The sequence below is a fragment of the Aythya marila genome (assembly GCF_965140915.1).
Source record: "Aythya marila genome assembly, chromosome: 20".
Lineage (NCBI taxonomy): Eukaryota > Metazoa > Chordata > Aves > Anseriformes > Anatidae > Aythya > Aythya marila.
Genome location: NC_139061.1, coordinates 1567416 through 1587483, shown reverse-complemented (window position 1 = coordinate 1587483; position 20068 = coordinate 1567416). Strand labels below are relative to the sequence as shown.

Here is a 20068-nt window from a genome sequence, read left to right as displayed (position 1 = left end):
ATTTTCTTACTGCCTCGCAATACTGCTTTTTAAGGAAAATAGTGTTAAAATCTGTATTGTGTAAATGGTCAGGCAGCATTTGGTCTGGGGCAACAGAAATCCACAGCAGGTTTGGGAGCTGGGCCACACGCTTGGACAGCTGTGCCCAGGGAACAACCTGAATGTTGCTGTCTTTTCATAAATACCAGTGGTGAGGACAGTCTGTTCTGCTCTCAGAATCAGGACTCTGCTATTAAAACAAAAAGAAATATATTCTGGTGTCTTAATTAAAAAAAAAAAAAAAATCCATCACATTTTTTTTTTTTGACAAAGAAAAGTGTGAGTCTCTGCTAATGAAAAATATTCAAATTCCAGGTGTCCTGTGTAATAAATAATAACATGAGCATGAACTTGGCTTGCCACAATCAGCACCAAATCATCAATATAGCTTCTTTTTGTGCAGCTCATTTTGAACTTTACCTATTTCCTTGAGCTATGCAGATATAAATAAATAATTCCACTTGATAAAGGTCTGGGAATGCTATACTTTAAAAGATAAGAAAGCTTTGAGGGGAAATTGTTTTTAAATCCATAGCATTTGTATGCTGTTCACTGTTCATACCGAGCAAAAATTCATTCAGCTGGCAGTTAACCAACCCAATTTTATTCTTATTCTGTGTTCAACCTATCCTTCTCCTGGGGACATCTAACCTTATATGTAATTACATCTCGTAGAGTGGGAAGGAGGTCTAAATAACCTTCTGAACAACTAAATAAATGCACAGATCCCTAGGACAGGTTATCGGTTGGATGCAGGTGGTAGAGCATTGGTAACAGTAGGCCTGAGCTGTGAAGAATTTCAAAATTTGAGTCATTTTCCTTCCTACATTGGACCAAAAATCTAGAATTAGAAATATTTTCAGAAAACCAAAATAAAAAACTCTGGCTTTTCAGATTTTTTGTTTCTTCGTTGGCTTGGAAGTAACAGTGATGAATTTAACAGTGATGGTGGCTTTCTTTCTCTCGAGGTCTGTCCAAGTCACTTGGTCTCATTGAAGGCTATGGTGGACGTGGCAAAGGTGGGCTTCCAGCCACCCTGTCCCCTGAGGAGGAGGAGAAAGCTAAGGGACCCCATGAGAAATACGGCTACAACTCCTACCTCAGTGAGAAAATTTCACTGGATCGTTCCATACCAGATTATCGTCCAACCAAGTAAGTACCAGTTGGTTCATGAAGGAGGTGTTGCTCAAGAGCTAGGAGTGGTGGTTACCTTCATGTTCCTGGGCAAGACTGCTCTTCCCTGCTTGCTGTTTGCTGGGCAATGCTCAATAATGAGCAGCCAACACAGTTTGACTGAAATCAGGATTGTTCATAAAGACAATTTATCAGGGAAAAAAAAAAGAAAAGGCTGGTTTCTTCCCACTTTTCTTTCTCTCTCTCTCTCTCTCTCTCTCTCTCTCTCTCCCTATTTCCCTGAAGCAATATATTATTTTGGGTGGTAGTAATGTGGTCAGAAGCTCACATCTGCTCTCGTCAGCAAAGAGCTGTTCACTGAGCTATTGGCCTGTGGTGTTTATTACGCTGTAAAAGCGTGCCAGGACTCACCCTCCCTCCTCCCCTGTCAGCTCCTTCATGTCCCTGCAACACCTCTGGGGCTCTCCGGCTGCCTCTGCGCTCCTCCAAGCGCAGTCCTCCTGTGATGCTGCCTGGGGATCTCCTGTTGGGCTTCAGTTGTCCCCAAAGGGATGCTACGAGGCATGGGGCTGGAGCACTGTAACCCTCTTGAACTGCTGTGGCAGGAGGATGGCATGGGAAAAGGCTTAAAATACTGAGCAGAAAGAGTAACAGATATCTCCTGGCAGTGACACCGCTGCGCAGATGCCTGTGAAGGGATCCCAGTGGATTCAGTGGCAATATGCTCTCTATGCTATTTCACCAGAATGAACTTTTAAGGTGGTGATGATGATGATGATTACCTACTAAGCACCAACTCACTTTAAATGAGATGCCAAATCATTGTTAAGAGTGTGAGAGAAGACATACTGTAAGTTTATCTTCATGAAAGTTAATTTTAGATATGGCTAGTAAAGTGCTCCTCAAAATAGGAAAGTGTCAATTTGTTAAGGCTGGAGTGATAGCTCTGATTAAAAAAATAAATAAAAATAACACGACTGAGAGAGATTTAGATTCTGAAAAATACCTGTGTCATTAGGGTGGTGACAAAGCTATTGCTTGGCATCTGCAAACCACTGAAAATCATGCGGCAAGGGGATGCAGCTACATGTCTCCAGCATCCTGGCAAATTGTTAACGATGTGAGAGCATGGAGAGCTTTTGTTCCGTCACTTCTCTGCATGCTGCATGAATTTCAAGCAGCCACTCATAGTTTCCAAGGCTGTCAGCCACTGACAACAGAAATATTTGGATGAGTTTTCAAAGGAGTGGAGGCCCAGCCTCCAATTCTGCTGGTATGGTTTGTCTGGACAAAATGAATTGCAGGTAGAAATTGCACCTTTGGCTGTATGATATGCAAATCCCAGTACAATGACAAATCCTTGAAGTGAGACCTTCTCTAGCAGTTACCTGAGTCTGAGCTTCTTATTTTCATTTCTCATCCAGAACTCTGACTTCTAGCAGAGCCAGCATTACTTTGTGAGAATTAATTTGAGCATTAATGTTTTTTCAGATCTTCCAGGGAAGAAAAGGATTAATTCTGACATTTTTAGGTTTGCATTGTATTTTCCTCAGTACCACTATCAGTCATTTCATAGGAGGGTGGTGGAGAGGACAGAGCAGACACAGCAATTTATTAAATATGCATCGTTTTCGAGCTAGACTAATATTTCGGAGGAGAGAATTTGTGGGTACTGCAGTTGCATAACTTAGTGTATTTTATCTATGCAAGATCTTCAGGATGGTGTTTTGGTTATTACTGCTTTTTTATTTTAAGAGTTCAGTTGTCTTGGTGTTGTAAGAGAGCAGTTGGTCTGGTTGTGAAATAGGTTTTAATTTTGCTGGAAGATTTGAAAAGTTTCAGCTTTTTCTGCTTCTGACTTCAAGATCCATTCGCTATTTTGTGCATGCAATTTTATGGCTGATTTTATGAAGGGTTTAATGCAAACCATTTAAGTCAAGTATCCTGGTCTCTGATTAAAATAGATTCAAGTCAAAGGAAATTAGCCTAAATGGTTTTGAAATTGCAGCATTAGTGGGAAAAACTGTTGAAAACCCTCCAGCTGATAAGCATTACAAAGCATGTATTAGTTTTAAATATAATAGTGAGGCTTGTTTGGTTCCACTAAAGGCTGTTTGATGTCTGGAATGCCGATGGTCGCAGGCTGCTCCTAGCAGTGGCTGTCACTCTTGTGATTCTGTCCTTTTAATTTTCTCTTTTTTAAAACAAAAAGATGAATGAGATCGAGTGGTGCTCTCCTGAGTGCTGAGCTGTGCTGGGTCAGACCTCGTGGTTCTTTTTCCTGCCTCCTGTTTGTGACTGTGGCTAAAGTGAAGCGAGCTTTAGGGGGAAATGTGACACGTTTTATAATTGCACTGCATTTAAATACTCTGCACCTTGTGGTCAACATGGCTAAGGGGGGGTCAGAGACACATGTGTCCCTGCTCAGGGTGATCAGCAAGCAGACATTGGCAATGAAAAGGTATCACGAGTCTCAGCAAAGGGCCTTTCGAGTCCCTCCCAGAAGCAGTGGAAAGGACAGAGGCCACTGGCCCTGGAGGACATCCTCCAGGATTGCTGGGTTCGGGAGGGTGCTTCCAGAGAAGCTTTGGAGAAGGTAGGGTTCTTCCCTTCTTCCCTTTGTGATGTCTCATTTTAGTTGATCAGCAAATTGTGGCTGTAAAACGCAGTTTATTTTAGATAGTTTCTTTTACTTAAAAGCTGAGGCTGCTCATCTGGGCTGGAAGGTAAGAAATCTCCTCTGCTCTTCCCCCCTTGAGCAGTATTGGGCTTTACCTTGGAAGGCTTCCTGAAAAGGTGTTGCTGATTACATGGATATATGAAAAGTATGCGCAGTGCTAATACCACGAGGCAGTTGTGCCTGTAAGACCTTGAGCTGGTTGATGTTGGTGATCCTGGCCTTCTCCTGACTAGGAAGGGTTGTGTTGGGTGTGCAATGCAATGTGCTTTTGGAGTGAGTCAGGGAAGTATTCTGCTTTCCCCCCTCAAAGCTGCTTCTTTGGCTAAAGGAAATCAGGACTCGTATTTTGGGGCAAGGGGCCCTAAGTTTGAGTCAGTGGGGGTACAAGATGGGCATAAGCAATGTGTTTCTAGCTATCTTGGTTGTATTTTTGGACTTTAAGATGAGACTTACGCGTGTTCCAAAAGTACCTAAGGTGCTGCTGGTGGACTACAGAGCTTCTACACACATCTTCCAAAAATGAGCTGGAGATATTTTGTCTGTCCGTGTTTTCCTGCAAAAACTGGTGAGAATGGGGCTGGTCTGTGAGATTTCTGGTTGATCAATTCACAGCGTTTTCTGCCTGCCTGTGAAGGTTTTGGTGTGTGTGTATGTTAAGATGTGTTATGTTCTTTATTGGATGTGAGGCATATTTACATGGGATCCTACGGGCTGCTAATGTTCCCCACTTTGATACCAGATTTTACGCACCTCTATTTTTATTCTGTGTTATATGATTTAATGGGAGCCCCTCTTACATGTAGCAAGAGAACAAAAAATTGCTGCGTTAGATCAGCCTGGCAGTCCATCTTAACTAGTATCTAATCTCTGATAGTGGAATTACCAGATGCTTCAGGTTGAAGAAATCATATTAAGGAGAACTATGAAATAATCTGCCCATCTGGTGCGTTCTTCTCTCTTCTCTATCCTATCTAAAATAAATGTGAAGTTCTCATTATCGCTTTAAAAGTCTGCTCCTGTCTGGAATCCTGCTAAGCTCTGATTCAGTGGTGTTTTATGGCATTATGGGATTAAGGAGTAGATTTAAGAAAAATAATACCCACAATTGTGAGGACTATTGAATCATTGGGTGAAGATGATATATTCCTGCTGCTGCCAATCTCTGAGCAGCTGTTCTAATGCAAGCAAGCTTCAAGTCAACACAAGATATTAAAGTAAGGAAGAAAAACAGTGCAAGTGATGGGTAATTTCTTCAAGTTTAGTGTTCAGCAGTTTTGAGGGCTTCCTAGCTGGGAGCCCCTACCCCTTCCCACTGCCTGCCTTTAGTTCCTGTATGTGGCTCAGGCAGAGCATGGGAAAACATTGGGAGGTTAGGGGATGGTGGTACATAGGGAGCATGATCTGCTTTTGTTTTCTTCACAGCATGCAACTGGTAAAAGGTTTGTGTTTATTAGCTGGTCCACGTGGCCTTAGGGAAGTGTCCTGGGCAGAGCTCAACCATCACCGAGGCAGTTCCTGAAGATTAAACAGTTACATATTGCTGACTTGATTTTAATTTTTCCCAGTGGCGTGTCTGGGGGTTGAGTCAGAGCCATTACGCTCAAGTGTCTCAAGTGGCTGAATCACCCTTTTATTTTCGTAGCTGCCTTCCTTGGGAGCCTGGGAGCAATTGGGCTTTTTAGCACCATCTGGCTTCAACTGGTTTTATTGCCAGAGACTTCTGTGTAGCTCCTGGTTGAGGCTCTTTCTTTGAGTGGGGCACAGTGGGAAAGACAGAGTTATAAAGGAGACTTTGGGCTGTTCTCTCACAACTTAAAGGAACTAAGCCCATTCTTGACTTTATTTTTATTTAGCGATTGAACAGATTCTGGGGTGGAGAAACTGCTGTAGCAGGAGGCATTGCAGACTTTGAAGTCTTTGCACCTACGGAGAGCCCCTTGGCCTCTGCCGTGGGGGTTCCTTGGGTCTCAGCCTCCACTTAAGTTACAGAGGTGTTGAGAAACCAGACTTTTTTTTTAATACTCAAAATTGCATACAACTTTTGGAAAGTAGTGAATGTGGATATGACTTGGTTACATCAGGACTGTCCAGGAGCATGGGCCTTAGAGATCAGCAATTCAGTCCCTTGCCTGTGAGATCTGCATTTGTGTCTCTCTTATGCTGGACCCGAGATGCTCTGATCCTGGTCTGGATGCTGGCTGTCTCTGCCTCCCACAAAGATGCTGAGGTCAGCAGTGGTTTGTGCCACAAGGCTCAGCCAGGGCCAGGAAGGTCTGGAGGTTTCGTGTCCTACAGTATTTATTTATTTTCTTGTGAATAAAAGTAGGTCTCTGCCACTGTGGGAATAACTGAAATGACCAGGTTTTGCAGGTGCCTTGATCTCGGTTTTCTCTTTGTACCAAGATACTGGAATGTGATACTTACTCAGGATTTCTCATGATTTGGGCAGGAGACTGCCCTGTGCTTCATGCATCTGGCATCGTGTGTCTTAGCATTTCATTTCCTTTCAAACTGGAAAGCGTATGAGCTCCTTCAAGGTTTGCTTGAAACAAGTGTTTATTGCCTCTTTCCCCCCCCAGCTCCACTCCCTCCCCCCAAACGAGCATATTCTTCTTGTTAAGTGTGGCTGAGATCTGCAAATATTATTGTAGCACGTGAGAGAGCTCCTCACTGGTGGTTTCAAGTTTCTTTAGTAGCTGAAACATTTCTGGAGTCACACATTTGTGATATGATGCAAGTTGCTTAGTCATGCTTAGCCCTAGGGTGTTTAGCCAGGCTTGATGAAATGAGTCTGAGGAGAAGGACAGTGCTTAAAAGACGAAAACAAATTGTTTGAATTAACAATGGTGATGTTTGCTGAGAAATAGCAGTCCTTGCTGTATATTGCAGACCAAGGAGATCAAAAGAGCCCTTTCTTTTGTGTGCACAATACATTATCATAGCTTTTGCAAGGGGTTTCTTTTTTTCTTTTTCTTTTCTTGTGTTCCTGTCTACAAACAATAGCAAGGAAGAGGCAGGATGTATTAATTTTCTTCTTCAAGTAAGTGAAGGAAAAACTAGCAAGGAACCAAGGCCATATAAGAAGGAGAAAAGCCACGATGGTGTTTCAGATGAGAAGTCCTGCTTTAATGGTACATGGGAGTGTCTTAAAATATACTTTCATCTCTAGGGAAAACAATCAAACAAACAAAAACAAAACAAAAACAAACAAACTACAACAAAAAACAAACAAACAAATAATAAATAATAATAATAAAAAAAAAAAACAACACAGAAGAAGGGGGTGTATCTTCTCTCTTACTTGCAGCGCTGACACGGGCTGCTTAGAGAAGCTGTGGATGCCCCATCACTGGAGGTGTTCAAGGCCAGGTTGGTGAGGCCCTGCGCAACCTCACCTGGTGGGAGGTGTCCCTGCCTGTGGCAGGGGTTGGAACCGGGTGAGCTGTGAGGTCCCTTCCAGCCTGAGCCATTCTGATGCTAGATGCTTGTGGTCTGAACCATCACTGTGCGCAAAACTCTTGCCCTTGGCATTTTGTGGCTGCAGCATGGACAAAGTAACACATTCCAATGCTTGGAAAGATGCCTCCTGAACATCTTCTGAGAGAGAAAGTAAAGAAACCAAGTAGTGAGTGTCAATGTCAAGACTCTAGCCAAAAGGAACCATTCCTTATAACAGGGTTCTGCTTTGCTGTTCAGAGACTGTTTGCTGGATGTTTTCTACCCAAGCACACTGTCTTGCCAGGTCTGTCCCATCTCTGTGTGTTTCTAGGGCTCTGTGTTGCTTTACATGTCTTTAGCCTGCCAGGCTGCACGTGTTCCTTGTGCTCTCCAAAGGAATGCTTGAGATTGTGCCAGATCTGTCCCCTCTCTGATGTGAGGTTCACGGGCATAGGAAGATACCTGCAAATGCAGCAAATCCAGCTTCAGAGCTGAAAGGTCGTGGCTCTTCTTCCCCTGCTTCATCAGGTACGGGAGAGGTGAGGAGCAGGCACCCAGTCTGCACACAGCCTGGCACCACCTGTCCCTGGCTGTGCTGCATCTCCTGCGGGCCTTGGGGTGGGTTGCGCCAGGGAAAAGCCCCACATCTGCCTGCTTTATCCCTGCGTTGCTTTTCCAGCACTGATGCAAACCACTGCACTGTTGAATACATACTGATACTGATCTTTATTCTTTAGTGGTATCCCGGTACGTATGTATGCAGGGATTGGCTACTGGACTTCCAAAAGTCAAAGTGGAAAGAAGAAAAGTGTTTTTTTCTTGAAAACTGGGCAAGAGAAGTCTCTAAAGACATGCTTTTCTAGCTGTGCTTGGTGTTTGCTGGTTACTTTAACTTCCTACTGAAATGTTTGTTTTTACCTTTTATTCTGGATGTACATAGAGACACAGAACAACTTTGTTTTTCTTCTGAAGTAAAGATTCTTGCAGTAGGGTTTGTCTGACAGCTACATGTGCTCTGCATGAAGTCAGTGTCAAAAGCCTTTGGTGCTTAGAAGTCCCAAGCATCTTTTTTAACTTTATTGGTAAGAAAGTGCTTCTGGGAAAGTAACTCTGGAGTTGTTTAGTGGCTATTACGGGATTCTCTTAGTATCATTATTCTGCATCTGTGTAATCTAGAAACACCATGACCCTGGCTTTGTATACACAGTACCTGATTTTTTTTATGCAATGGATTCCACTAATTGTCATATTTCCCTTCCTGACTACAAAATTATTCCCCATTCTTCTGAGTTTGGAACATGATGCTTCAGGGAAGACTAATGTATGTGAAGTGTGCCATAAAACATTTACTGGTGTAAACATAAGTATTAAGCACATGCTTAGGAGGAGGATAGCATTAGTATAGTTTAACAAACAGCTTTTGCCCTCTTCTGAACTCCTGCACTGAAAAATACCTGCGTTAGGAATACTTCTGACTAAATCATACTTAGGGAAATAAGTAAACCAAATTAAGATTTGGATATGCTTCTTCTAAATTGCCTTCCAAAGGAAACAAAGCTTGTGTGTTTGTGCTACCAACCTGTCTGTCTTGCAGAGAGCTTTTCTGTTGCCTCAGGAGCTTCTGAATCAGTTGTATATGCACAGCCAAGGCAGGCAGAGGAATGAGTCAAGCATCGCTGTCTGCCAGCATTGGTCCTGAAGCCGTTTATTTAGTTCTCCAGCATCCAAGGCAGCGCAGTGTGTGTTCAGCTGGCTGGAAGGGCGCAGGGATGGGTGGCAGAGCCGAGTGACACGGGGAGCTGGGTGAGTCTGTCCTGCAGTCGACGGCATGTTTTGGAGGATGGTCAACCACAAAGCTTGAATCTGTTGAAATAATTTAAAAATTCATTATTTTTTTTCTCCTCCTCACTGTCCCTGAGTTGGGGCCATTCAATCAATCCTCCACTGAGGGTCTCCCAATGACTCTTTTTCTTCATTTATGTGAAATAGCTTGTGTGCATGGGGAGAGACGGGTAAGTGGATGTGACACTCATAATGGCTCTGGCTTTTATGTCCCTTAGACCTGTCTGAACCTAATAACTTTATTGCAAGAGCCTGTCACAAAAATAAATCCTATTCTGCACATCCTATTTTTCCAACTTAGGAGATCGTTTCTTGTTAGAACTTGCTGAGTAAGTAATGTGCACTTAAAATGTCTGTATGTACCTAAATATATAAATTGTAATGTATATTTTTGATACCCGCAGTTGTAAAAAATATAAAGCACAACATTTCTGAGAAATAGTTACTGGAAATAAGGTAGGAATTAAAAACAAAAAACCTTTCATGAAGAAATTCAATGAGTTTTAGAGGTTTAATGATCAGAAATTCAATTTATGAGAATCCTGTGTTCTGAATCTATAAGCATAAAACTGTACCAGACAGCGTTAGGTCTTTTAAAATTCTTGGGTAATAGAAAATGGTTTTCTGTTCCATGTACTTCATAGGGTAGATACAATTGATTTAATATTGATAATCTCTTTTGCAAGAAGACATGTGCAACTGAATCAGCAAAATAGGACCTAAAATAAGCAATCAATGAATGGAGCGTGATTAGGAAGTGGCATTTTGAATAGCAGTCTGAACACTTGCTTTCTTTTAAGCTCGTTCATAATCTTTACAAAAGCCAAATGAAGATCAATTCATTTCCTGGTGAAGCTTTATTTTTGTGAACGGAACTTGAATGAAGCTTGTTTGAAGTCAATAGCTTTAGTTTGTGGACTTATTTGTCATCAGTTCAGAAGGATATGGAAGTCTTTGTTTTTCTACTGAGATTTAAAGACTGAACCTGGTATGGATATATGAGTAAAAGCTGAGAAGCAGTAAATTTGGCTGGATTAAGGAAACTTGAGCATGCTTGAACCTGCCTGGATGCACACAATGTGTGTGCGGAGACAGCAGAAGATTGTAACATGATTTATAATGTATTGTGTTTTAGTCACGGTGCCTTGCAGCCCAATCCTCAGTAAATCATTCAATCCAATCAGTGCACCATTGATATATAAGAATTTACCTCCCAGGTTTTCAGCTGCATCGATACAAAGTACATAGCTGTTTTCTGTGGCAAGGCAGAGCATGTGCTGGGCTGGGAGAGGGTCTGTGAATATCTGCCGGCTGCAGGGACAAAAGAGAAGTCAAGTCTTGGATGTATATTAATTAATCTGTTGAATTTGGCTGTGCAGGTGGGATATGATTTTGTGTGTTAGGTTTTTATTGGCTCCCCATGAGACCTAAGACAAAAGTCAGACAGCATTCATGAGGTGAGGGAGAGAGGGAAGAAGACTCCTGAATCTTCTGGTTTTGTGGCTTTTGGGTGTTTGCTCATCTTTAGCAAATATCAGATGTGGCCCCAAATCTCTGATAATATATATAAATAAATGACAAGTGTGTATTGGTAAGGTGTGGACCATGTATCACTATATGTATTTCCAAACATGTTTACTTCCTTTTTGGTGTTTGCTCACAGCAAGTATATCATAGCCATTGCTGCCTGAAAATGTACCTAATAAGCTAGTCTGTATTTATGGCCTGAAGTTGCACTGTGCTTCTGTCTCCTTTGGGAGTTGTTGGTTGTGGCAGGGTGAGAAAGGAGCTGACTTCCAATGTGTTGGCCTTTAGATACTCCTGTTAGTTTTTCAGTTGCAGCAGCAAACAAATCTATAGTCTTAAATCATGTTGTTTGGGTTTAAGTAATAGTAAAAGACTTTTCCAAAGTGTCTGTGCTAGATAGCTGTGAACCTGTTGTCATTTGGATGTCTGTAGATAAAGGCAGGCATTTAATAGGCTTAGCAAAAAAAGAGAAAAGGTCTAATACCTAAACTATGGGGCACACTTGAAATTCCTCACTATACCGCCTCCAGCTCATAGTTAAAAATTACAGACAAGTTTTTTGATTCTTAACCCTGTAGCAGTTCAGGTTGTGTTTGGCTGTGTTGGGTTGGATTCCTCTCTGAGCTGCCTAGTAGGTATGCGAATGGCGTTGTGTTTTGTGCCCGCCTAAGCTGGATTACCTCTCTTCTGCATGCTTGGTCTCTGTGCCTGTCAGTTTTGTCTCCCAGTGTTGTCTCTCCTGTGTTTTCGTTGTGTGTGTGTGTGTGCTTTGTTTGGTTTTTTGTTTGTTTTCTCCCAGAGGAGAGTGCAGCAGGTAAGAGTATAAAATTCATCCAGGAGGAAATTTAACCACAGAACAGCAGTGGTGGTGTGTATTTTTATCTGTGGAACAGAGAGAAACTTCTGGCATGTTGGAGTGTATTCTTGGCCTCTTGTGCTTCTTGCAGCAGAAAACAATTATTTCATGAAAAACAAGACTATGGACAATGTGGCCAGTCATTGCTTTTGAACTCTGTCCCTAAACACCTCTCCAGTCTTCAAGAAGCTTCTTGCCCTCTCTGTGCTTAATGTCCACTGCCACTAACAGGGGACAGCAATATTTTTTAGCCAGTTAGTTGAATTCAGTTAACAGGTAACCAAAAATGGAATACAACTAGAAATGCAGACCTAAATCAACCTAATCCTTTATTTTACATCTCTTTGGTATTGCTTCTGACTTGCTTTTTTTCCCAGACCAAGTGACCTGTGTCTGTTACCCAGTGGTAGGTAACTGTAACCTCTGTGAGCAGTCTGTGCTGTGCGGAAGGTGGTGGTGCTGGCTCCAGCAGGCTCCTGCTGGGGCTGCAGAGCTCCCTCTGTTGAATTTTTCAGCATGCAGAAATTTGCCACGCAGGGCTGAGCAACACCCCTTTGCTGGACCTGGTCCAATTTTGACAGGTTATGTAAACTTAGGAGGTGATTTCTGTACATAACGGAAGAGGTTGGTTTAAAACCTCTTCATCTTGCCAGTTCATAAACCAGTTAGCAGAATGGAACTGCTATTACCCAGAAAAGTTATCTCTAAAAATCAGCTATTTCTTTTAAATTCATCACTTTTATACTACCTGTTAGAGCAGTAGCATTGTTCCACCCGGTGTTCAAGGCAGCACAAGTGTTAGCCACTTTTCTTATTCACTGCCCTAAGTACATGCAGTGGATGTCAAAATCTTGAGTTTCCATGAGATCTATTCTAGTAAGAAGCTCTGAAGGTAAGGCCATATAGGAAGGACTGAATATTAAATTTGGCGGGCAAGGCTTATGGCTGTGACAGTTCTATACCAATGTACCAAAGCAGAGCTGTGAAGCTGTTTGTGTAAGGCTGCTGGGTGCTTGCTGCCCCAAAGTTGCTGTCCTGAGAGATGCTGCCAGGGCTAGAATTCACTTCCCAGCAAGTGAACCCCAAAAGTAGCAGCATCAATTACACCTGACAGCAGGATAAACATACCTTGGAGAGAAGGGTGGAGTAAATTGTCCTTTGGCAATACCAGTGTCTCTGTGCTGACCTATCAGGAAGCTTTGACTTCTGCCTTAGTCTGAACGTCTCTTAATTAGCCATATCCAGTGTGGTGTCTGCGTGATCGGCTACATGAGCAGCTGACACCTCTAATAGAGGGTGTCAAAACATACACTGTTAATTCACAGTTTTACATTACTGCCTTTCATCTTGTGACCTCTGAGCACTTAGAAGCCTGTAATGCGAAGGTTGTGGTTGCCCCATTGTAGCAGAGTCAGCGTTCCCATGCTGGCTGGCACAGTGCTGCTCCTTCCTCAGTGGATGTGCAGGGGCTGCTCAGCACAGTGCTGGTGAAATCGAGAGCAGGCTTTGCTTTGGATCTGCACCCCACAGGAGGTCAGGGTGCTTCTCGCCTTGATGACATGATGCCTGTCTTTGTAAAACGCTATAGGCAACAATTTTCAAAGCCTGTTCCCTCAATCCATGCCTATTTTGACAATATTCAGCATTCAGCTCTGTTTGGAGTAGACCATTTTCAAACAAACTGACAAAAATCTTAATTTTTCTTCCTGTCTGTTGTGCATTGCCTGGGGTTACAGATAGGTCAACAGACTGGCAGAGCCAGTGCTGTGGGACCTGTGGGTTTTGTTGCTGAGTCCCACTTACCTCCTTTGGACTTGGGGTTCACCACCTAATTTCTTCATTCCCTCATTTAAAAAGAAGATATTATCAACTTTGAGTGGCATCAAGTACTGCTTGAATTATTGGTGTCTTAGCTAAGAGGAGAGCAAGCTCCTTCTCCTGAAGACTCAATGGACCTCAGAATCCCCAGTTCTGGGGATTTCCATGGTGTCCAGGGACATCCAGGCTTGGTCCCAAGGGCGATACATTTGCCTCCTTGCAATGTGGCCCCATGGGATGAAAGTACTGGTCTGTGTCTAGCCCTACCTTGTCATGCTGTATGTTGTCCTTGTGGGACTGATGAGGAGCAGGTCAAGAGCCCAGGGGCTCTAAGCAAGAAGCAGAGACAGTGGATGTCATTACCTGAACTATCCTGAAAAGTGTATACCTGGTGATAGGCACCCATAGGCTGCCTGCAGGACTGTAAGCCAAACTGCATTAACCTGCTGCTCTGACCCTGCTACACCAAAACAGTCCTGGTACCCTCTCTGGATAATGGGTCAAAATTTATAGCATGTTTTGTATGGGGACTGCTCTGACAGTGCAGCCTTGGGAACTAAAGGATCAGAGCTTCCTATGCACTGAGAGATGTATTGATGATTCTTTTAGTTGCAAGACAATGTTTGCTCCAGCTTGGCTTTACAAGAGCTTAGGAAAACAGCAATCTATGTGATAGTAATTTAGGGGAGAATTCCACTGAATGTGCAGAAATTCTAAACCAGTTTTATTTTATGCACCTTTGCTTTAATGTTGCAATTCCATATATCATTGTAGGAGACGTATTTAAAAATATACGAGCTTATTAAGTTGAACTCTCTCTTGTGCTGAACCACACTTTGTAGGAAAATCTACAAAATCCTGTAAAAGCTCTGCCAACATAGTTGAGTACTTTTGCAAGCCTAACTGTTTTTAAGGACCATAAGTAACAAGAATCATTTATTCTACTAATCAAAAGAATATTTGCCTATTTAAATATTCAAACCCTCAAGCCTTATACGAGAATGAAATGTCAGCAAGGGATAAGCACGTTAGCTGGATTTATTTTGTGTGATGGCCAGCAAAGAAATGATTAACAACTAACTTCAAGAGCCAGATTTGGGAACTACTTGGTGCTCAGAATTAAAAAATAGGGGAGGAAGAAAATCTAGCCACTCTAATATGTAGGAGAGGAAGACAGCTGTGAAAAAGCTATCATTGAGATCTTTTATGAAGAAGTGTGGTCTCCATAATCAAAACCACTAAAATCTTTGCCTACTTTGTCCCTCTCCATGGGCAAGTTGGAACAGGGTTGTGCCCATTTTGTGCAACCTTGCAACTAGCATGGATTTTCATGCCTACTTCTTTCTGTTCAGTTCGTGGCTATTTATTGTGGCTGATCATATACAAGAGATGGAGAGGGCCTAGAAGGGACCCCCATTAGTAGCTGCAGGGGTAACTTCATAGGATGCAGAAGCAACAGAGCCCTAAAAATGTGGGATGTTTTGCAGGCATGGGTGTTTGCCCTCCTCCTGATGTTGGCATCCCAGAAGGGCACGTAGAAGGGATGTGCTTTCTGGTCCTTTGTGTGGTGCAGGAGAATGGTGTGTTGAACAGACCTGAAGGGCATTTTTTCAGAGATGAGTAATGGTGTGGAGTCAAAGCTAATGATGGTGTAGCCATTAGATAGGTACGCTGGTGATCAATCAGCCTGAACAGCTGTCAAGGCTAACTTGGAGGGCTTCTGCTGCTGGGACCCTCTGCCTGTGGCAGCCACCACAGCGAGTCCAGCACTGGCTTGTGGCCATCGATGCATCCCTTAAGCTGAGAGCAGATCAGAGCTCCTTGTGCTTCCAATACTACCTTGTGTGATGCTGCCTAATGCTTTCCTGGGCCAGGCATTAGTCAGACCAATTAAATTGTTCAAACGTTGCAGGAAAGCAGCCTACTGTTACTGTGTTGACCTTTTCTTCAGTGTGTATTTTTCATACTTGACATCCATGCAGAGCAGAGCCTGCCTGTCCTGCGTGACAGCACACAGGCTGTGCGTGGCATCCTGTCCTTCTGTGCTGGAAGAGCAGGATGGGGAATGCTCCCCCTTTGGGCTGAGGGGAGGGTGCAAAGCAGTGGGCAGACCAGGGAGGGTTGAGCATCAGCAGAGAGAAAATAGGAAAAGAACTTACTCTAACGTGATAGAAAGGTCATACAGCAGACTTTTAAGTTCCTGGTCTGCTGGTAATTCATTTTTGGGCAGTTGCATGCATTCTTCTGCATCACCTCTTCGTCTGTCAAGTAGTGACTGTTCCTGCTGTGGTGGAAATGGGAAACTTAAAGCCAGCACCGCAGGTAAGTCTCCAAGTAGGGTGTGCTATTTTTCTCTTAATGTCAACAGTCACGTTGCACTGATGTTGAAAATCAATCGGAACTGATGTTAGCTGGTGCTGTCTTACAGGGTGGGACTCGTGTCATGGGGATTTTCAGCCTGTTAGTGGCCTTTCCCACTACACAAAGTATATAAAAAGTTTTGCTAGCTTGTCTTGGTTATTGAATGTATGACACTGTAAAACTCTCCTGTGCTTTGTGGGGCACTGAACAGGGATGCTTCTGTGCACAGAGGCGGCTGGCTGTCTCGGTGGTGGCAGTGGTGGCGTGGGGCAGGATGCGTGCCATGGCACGAGGTGAACGGATGCAGCGTGACTGCCCGAACGGTTCCCGTGCCTGGCACCAGCCATTCCTGGCAGGGTGAGCTCTGCCCTGCCTGCGACACGGGCTCAGGAGCTGCACCCTCCCTCTGCAGTTTGCAGTGGTGGCACCTGAGCCTGGCCCATGGTGGCTGGATTCCCTTTGCTGCCTTTCTGCCCCACGTATCTTTTGCCTTGAAGACTTGCCTGCCTGATGGTCTGCGCTGGGACACGATGCCCAGTGTGTTCCTGCCGGAGCATCGTGTGCCTGTTGGGCAGGCTTGCAGGTTTGTGTTGGATCAGGAACCACAACTGCAGCTTATTTGAAATCAAGGGTAGGCAAGTGGGGGGGCTGAGACCCCTGTACTGCACTGCCTCTGGCTTTCCCTCAATTTTTGCTGCTCTTCAGGTGCTGGTTAGCTGCGTGTTTAAAAAATAACAATGCAGCTTGGGGGAAGATGCAGTCATCTCTTAGCAGGCTTTGATGTGGCTTCTGCTGTCTGGCTTGGGCACTGTGGTCTTGCCCAGGACCCCTGTGTGGTGTTTGTCTTGTGCTGCAAGGCATGTGTGACTGCTTCCTTTTATGTGAAGGTTTTGGTTTTTGTTAGCATTTCTTAACACCTTCTCTTTGGCTTCACTCGCTGATGCACCTGCATCCCATACAGCGAAGATCTACCAAGTTGAGAGCAGGAAATGACCTTTGGAGAAGGGTTTGTGCTGATGAGGCTGTTGCAGAGATCAGCTTTGGGGCATTTGCAGCCCAAAGGGACAATAGGCAGATCCGTAAGAAGAAGCTCTGCGAATGCTCCAAAATGTGCCTGGGGTATTGCTGAGGTAGCACCAGCCTGGAGGAAAACAGCTCCTGGCAAAACTGTTGTGTCTGGTTCTGTACAACGCAAAACTGTCTCTCAAAGCAGATGGTGAGTGTTTTGCCCTTGTGTCTTAAGGCACAGGGGGTGTGAGGTTAGGTTTTTCTCTGCTTTCTTTAAAACTGTGGATTAAAAGCATCATCAGGGCTCCGTGTCTGCAGCAACAGATACTTTTCTTTCAGTGGTGGTTTTCCTAATATCTCTTTACCACCTGATATTCCCTCCAGCTCATCTGTGTCTTGATCTTGACAAAAACCTCTGCATTTTATTGCACCCCCATTGTGCAGTTGGAGAGATGGCTTCTGACAGCTCCAGGCTGGATGATCTGTGGTGCTTTACAGGCATGAGGAATGATTCATTAGAAATACATCATTAGGAAATTCAGGTTACTGATGGATCATTTTCAGACAGCCTGTTGAAGCCTACTTTTTGACTAGATCCAGGTATTACCCTTAAAACACTGGGCGTATTTGGGACCCAGGGCACATCCATCCAAAGCAGACTTTTCAGATTTATGGAGTTCTGCTTTCTCACTAGGAACGAGAACAGCTATACTTTCTGCTTAATGGTTTTTAATCTTCACTTAAAATTTTGGTAGGCATATTTATATATGGATTGGGGAGGAAGGACTCGGAGACAGTACAGCAGGGACAAATTAGGAAAAAATGATGGTCTTAATGATTTGAGGTTCTGTGCAAAATGGATGCATGTGCTGTCAGGAGTGGATGACTTGAGTGAGGCATATCGCAGAATGTAGCAGATAATTTCTAGAGTCAGTGATGAATACAGTCTTTGATGCAGCATCTGGGATTAGTGGTTACTGGATCTCAGCACTAGCAATATTTCTACTTTTGGTATCTGGAGAGCAAAATGCCCTGGGAGCAGAGTGAGCTGCAGGGCTGTCCAGCTGCTTCTGGACTTCTTCTGTGGGCTAATGTCTGCTACTAGTTTTTTCTGGAGTACAAAATGACAGTGCTGTTCTCCATGGTTAGGGGCTTTGAAAGAATATGATGTGTTATTGTCTTAAATTGTCGTGTTTCTTTTGTTACATTTTTTTGGTGAAAGGTGCTACCTGACGGTGCCTGCCATCCATAGGAGATGCACCATGTGCAGTATATCGAGTCACAGCATAGGCACAAAAATCTGCTGCTAGCTCTGTGCCAGCGTGGCTTAATCTGGAGCTGAAGGATCAGGCTGCTGTGACTGACGGGTGCCTGCTCTGCGCTAGGATCCAGGCGAGGTGTGCTGGTGGCGGTTTGTGCTGGGGCAGCAAAGGTGCAGAGACCGCCTGAGGTTGGTTGTCAGTCGCCTGAAAGCGGACAGCGTGACTCAAGGTGGTTGGTACAAGATAGAAATAGCTTTGTGCTCCAGGAGCCAGTTGATGTGTATTAATTAATAGAGTGGATCACGTTAAATCACAGAGCAGAGAAGCGTTTTGAAATGTCACTTGCCATCTTGTGGCCTCCCTGTGCTCCAGGAGTGCTTGCTGTGATTCCAGGTTATTTTTCTGCCGTGGGATCACGAAGCAGTAAATGACATGATATCCCTTTTCTGTCACCCAGACAGCCAATAAACATCCTAATCTCAGTTGCTGCACTGAAGAGTAGATTTACAGCTATGTGGTGGGCATAAAACAAATGATCAGAGGATTCAAAGGCAGCCTCCTGCAGCAGACAGGCCTAGTAGCAAAACGTGATTCTTTTTGTTTTGTTTTAAAATTTGCTGACTTGATTAATACAGCCTGACGTATGGCAAGCTGTTCGGCATAAACTCAGACATATTTTCCCTCCCCCCCATCTCCTCTCCTCATCCTTCATTTGTTTCTGAATGGCTTCTTGCATAAAGAAGTCACTGTGAAAGATACCCCCTGTAAATATGCTATATTTCATGTGCTTCCTTGTGTGTTCTCCTGATTGCAGAGTTAGGCTTTTGTGTAAAATAAAGATCTTGGATCCGAGAAAGATGCAAGTGTCCACAGTGAGGTGGTGTCAGGTTCTGTGCACCCATCTGCCTTCTTGCTGGACCAAGGATGGAGTAAAACCTCATTAAACCCCATTCTTCCGTACTTCAGGACAAGCAACACTTCCCAATCAAAGCTCAGAGAGGTCCGTAACTTAAGCCCCCGATGAGATACGTTAGTAAGACAAAACTTCCTGAGAGTTTTGTCAGCATGATTTAATGGGACATAGTCAAGCATGATTTAATGGGGCATAAAATGCCTCTTACTCTGATATCCCATTGATCTAAATGAGACACAAAACCGTAAGGGATCTGTTTCTTTTTGCTATTGATTCATGGCATTTTGATATAAATCCTGAAAGCAGGTTCCAAACTACATTTAACTGAGCAGAGCAGGATTTAGTGGGGAAAATGCCAGTGTGTAACCTGTGCTAATTAGTTTACAGGTGTTGGCAAGTAGCTGGTGTTGTGTGCTTTACCAGTCAAGTGTTTCTTACTTACCAAAGAGGGAAGTATGAGGGATTAACTGCAGTCTACTTGAATTTTCTCCAGTTTGTGCTGCTTTCTGAAGTAAAAGGCCAGGTATTGCCCTTTTGTAAACTGGCACAGTGCCTGTGTCTGGCAGCACTGCCTTGGGTCCGTAGGCTGATGTGCGCTCTGCTGCTGAGCACCTGGTACCGGGGGCACAGAAGTTTCTGAACCAGGCTTTTGGTAATGATGGAAAACTGGAAGTGGGCAAATGTCAGTTTAAGAAGAGGTGCTGGTCTTTAAGTCTATGAATTTCAATGGATTTCAGTACATGACACCAGCAAATGTATATTGTGTTCGTCTCGCCATTGTAATTTTTTTTTAAATGTAAAAGTTTTCACAATGCATGCAGTTGTTGCTTTGGAAATCCAGTTTTACTGGACTCAGAGTTGCTTGCAAGCAGACTGGCCAGGGTGTGAGCAGAGCATTAGAAACAAAACCTAGGATTGTCCTCCTAGAACACACGAGAAGCTGCAGAGGTCTCCCAGCCTGTGCAAAAATTGATTTCCTTTGGTGTTAGTTCAGCTTCTGAATAAGCTTGGAAAAACCTCAGCACAACAGGCTTATTCTAGAGCTTCTCCCTGTTGCTGGTTAGCCTCAAATCCCCCTGAGGATGTTCTCGAGTGTCACATTTATCTCATTAGTTGCAAGTCCCTGAAGAGACAAGCCCATGGTCTGGGCCAAGGATGGCAGCTGTGCCAGAATCGAGCTCTGGCTGTGT

At 43.8% G+C, this 20068-nt stretch overlaps 1 protein-coding gene across 1 annotated transcript in view; it reads left to right on the top strand.

Moving 5' to 3' along the window:
* The window catches only part of GALNT17 (polypeptide N-acetylgalactosaminyltransferase 17), a 214056-nt gene that overhangs the window by 57035 nt on the left and 136953 nt on the right, over window positions 1-20068 (top strand). Inside the window, exon 2 of the mRNA XM_082776615.1 lies at window positions 1008-1191. Within this exon, the coding sequence (XP_082632741.1) occupies window positions 1008-1191 (184 nt within the window). The remainder of the gene's footprint in view (window positions 1-1007; window positions 1192-20068) is intronic.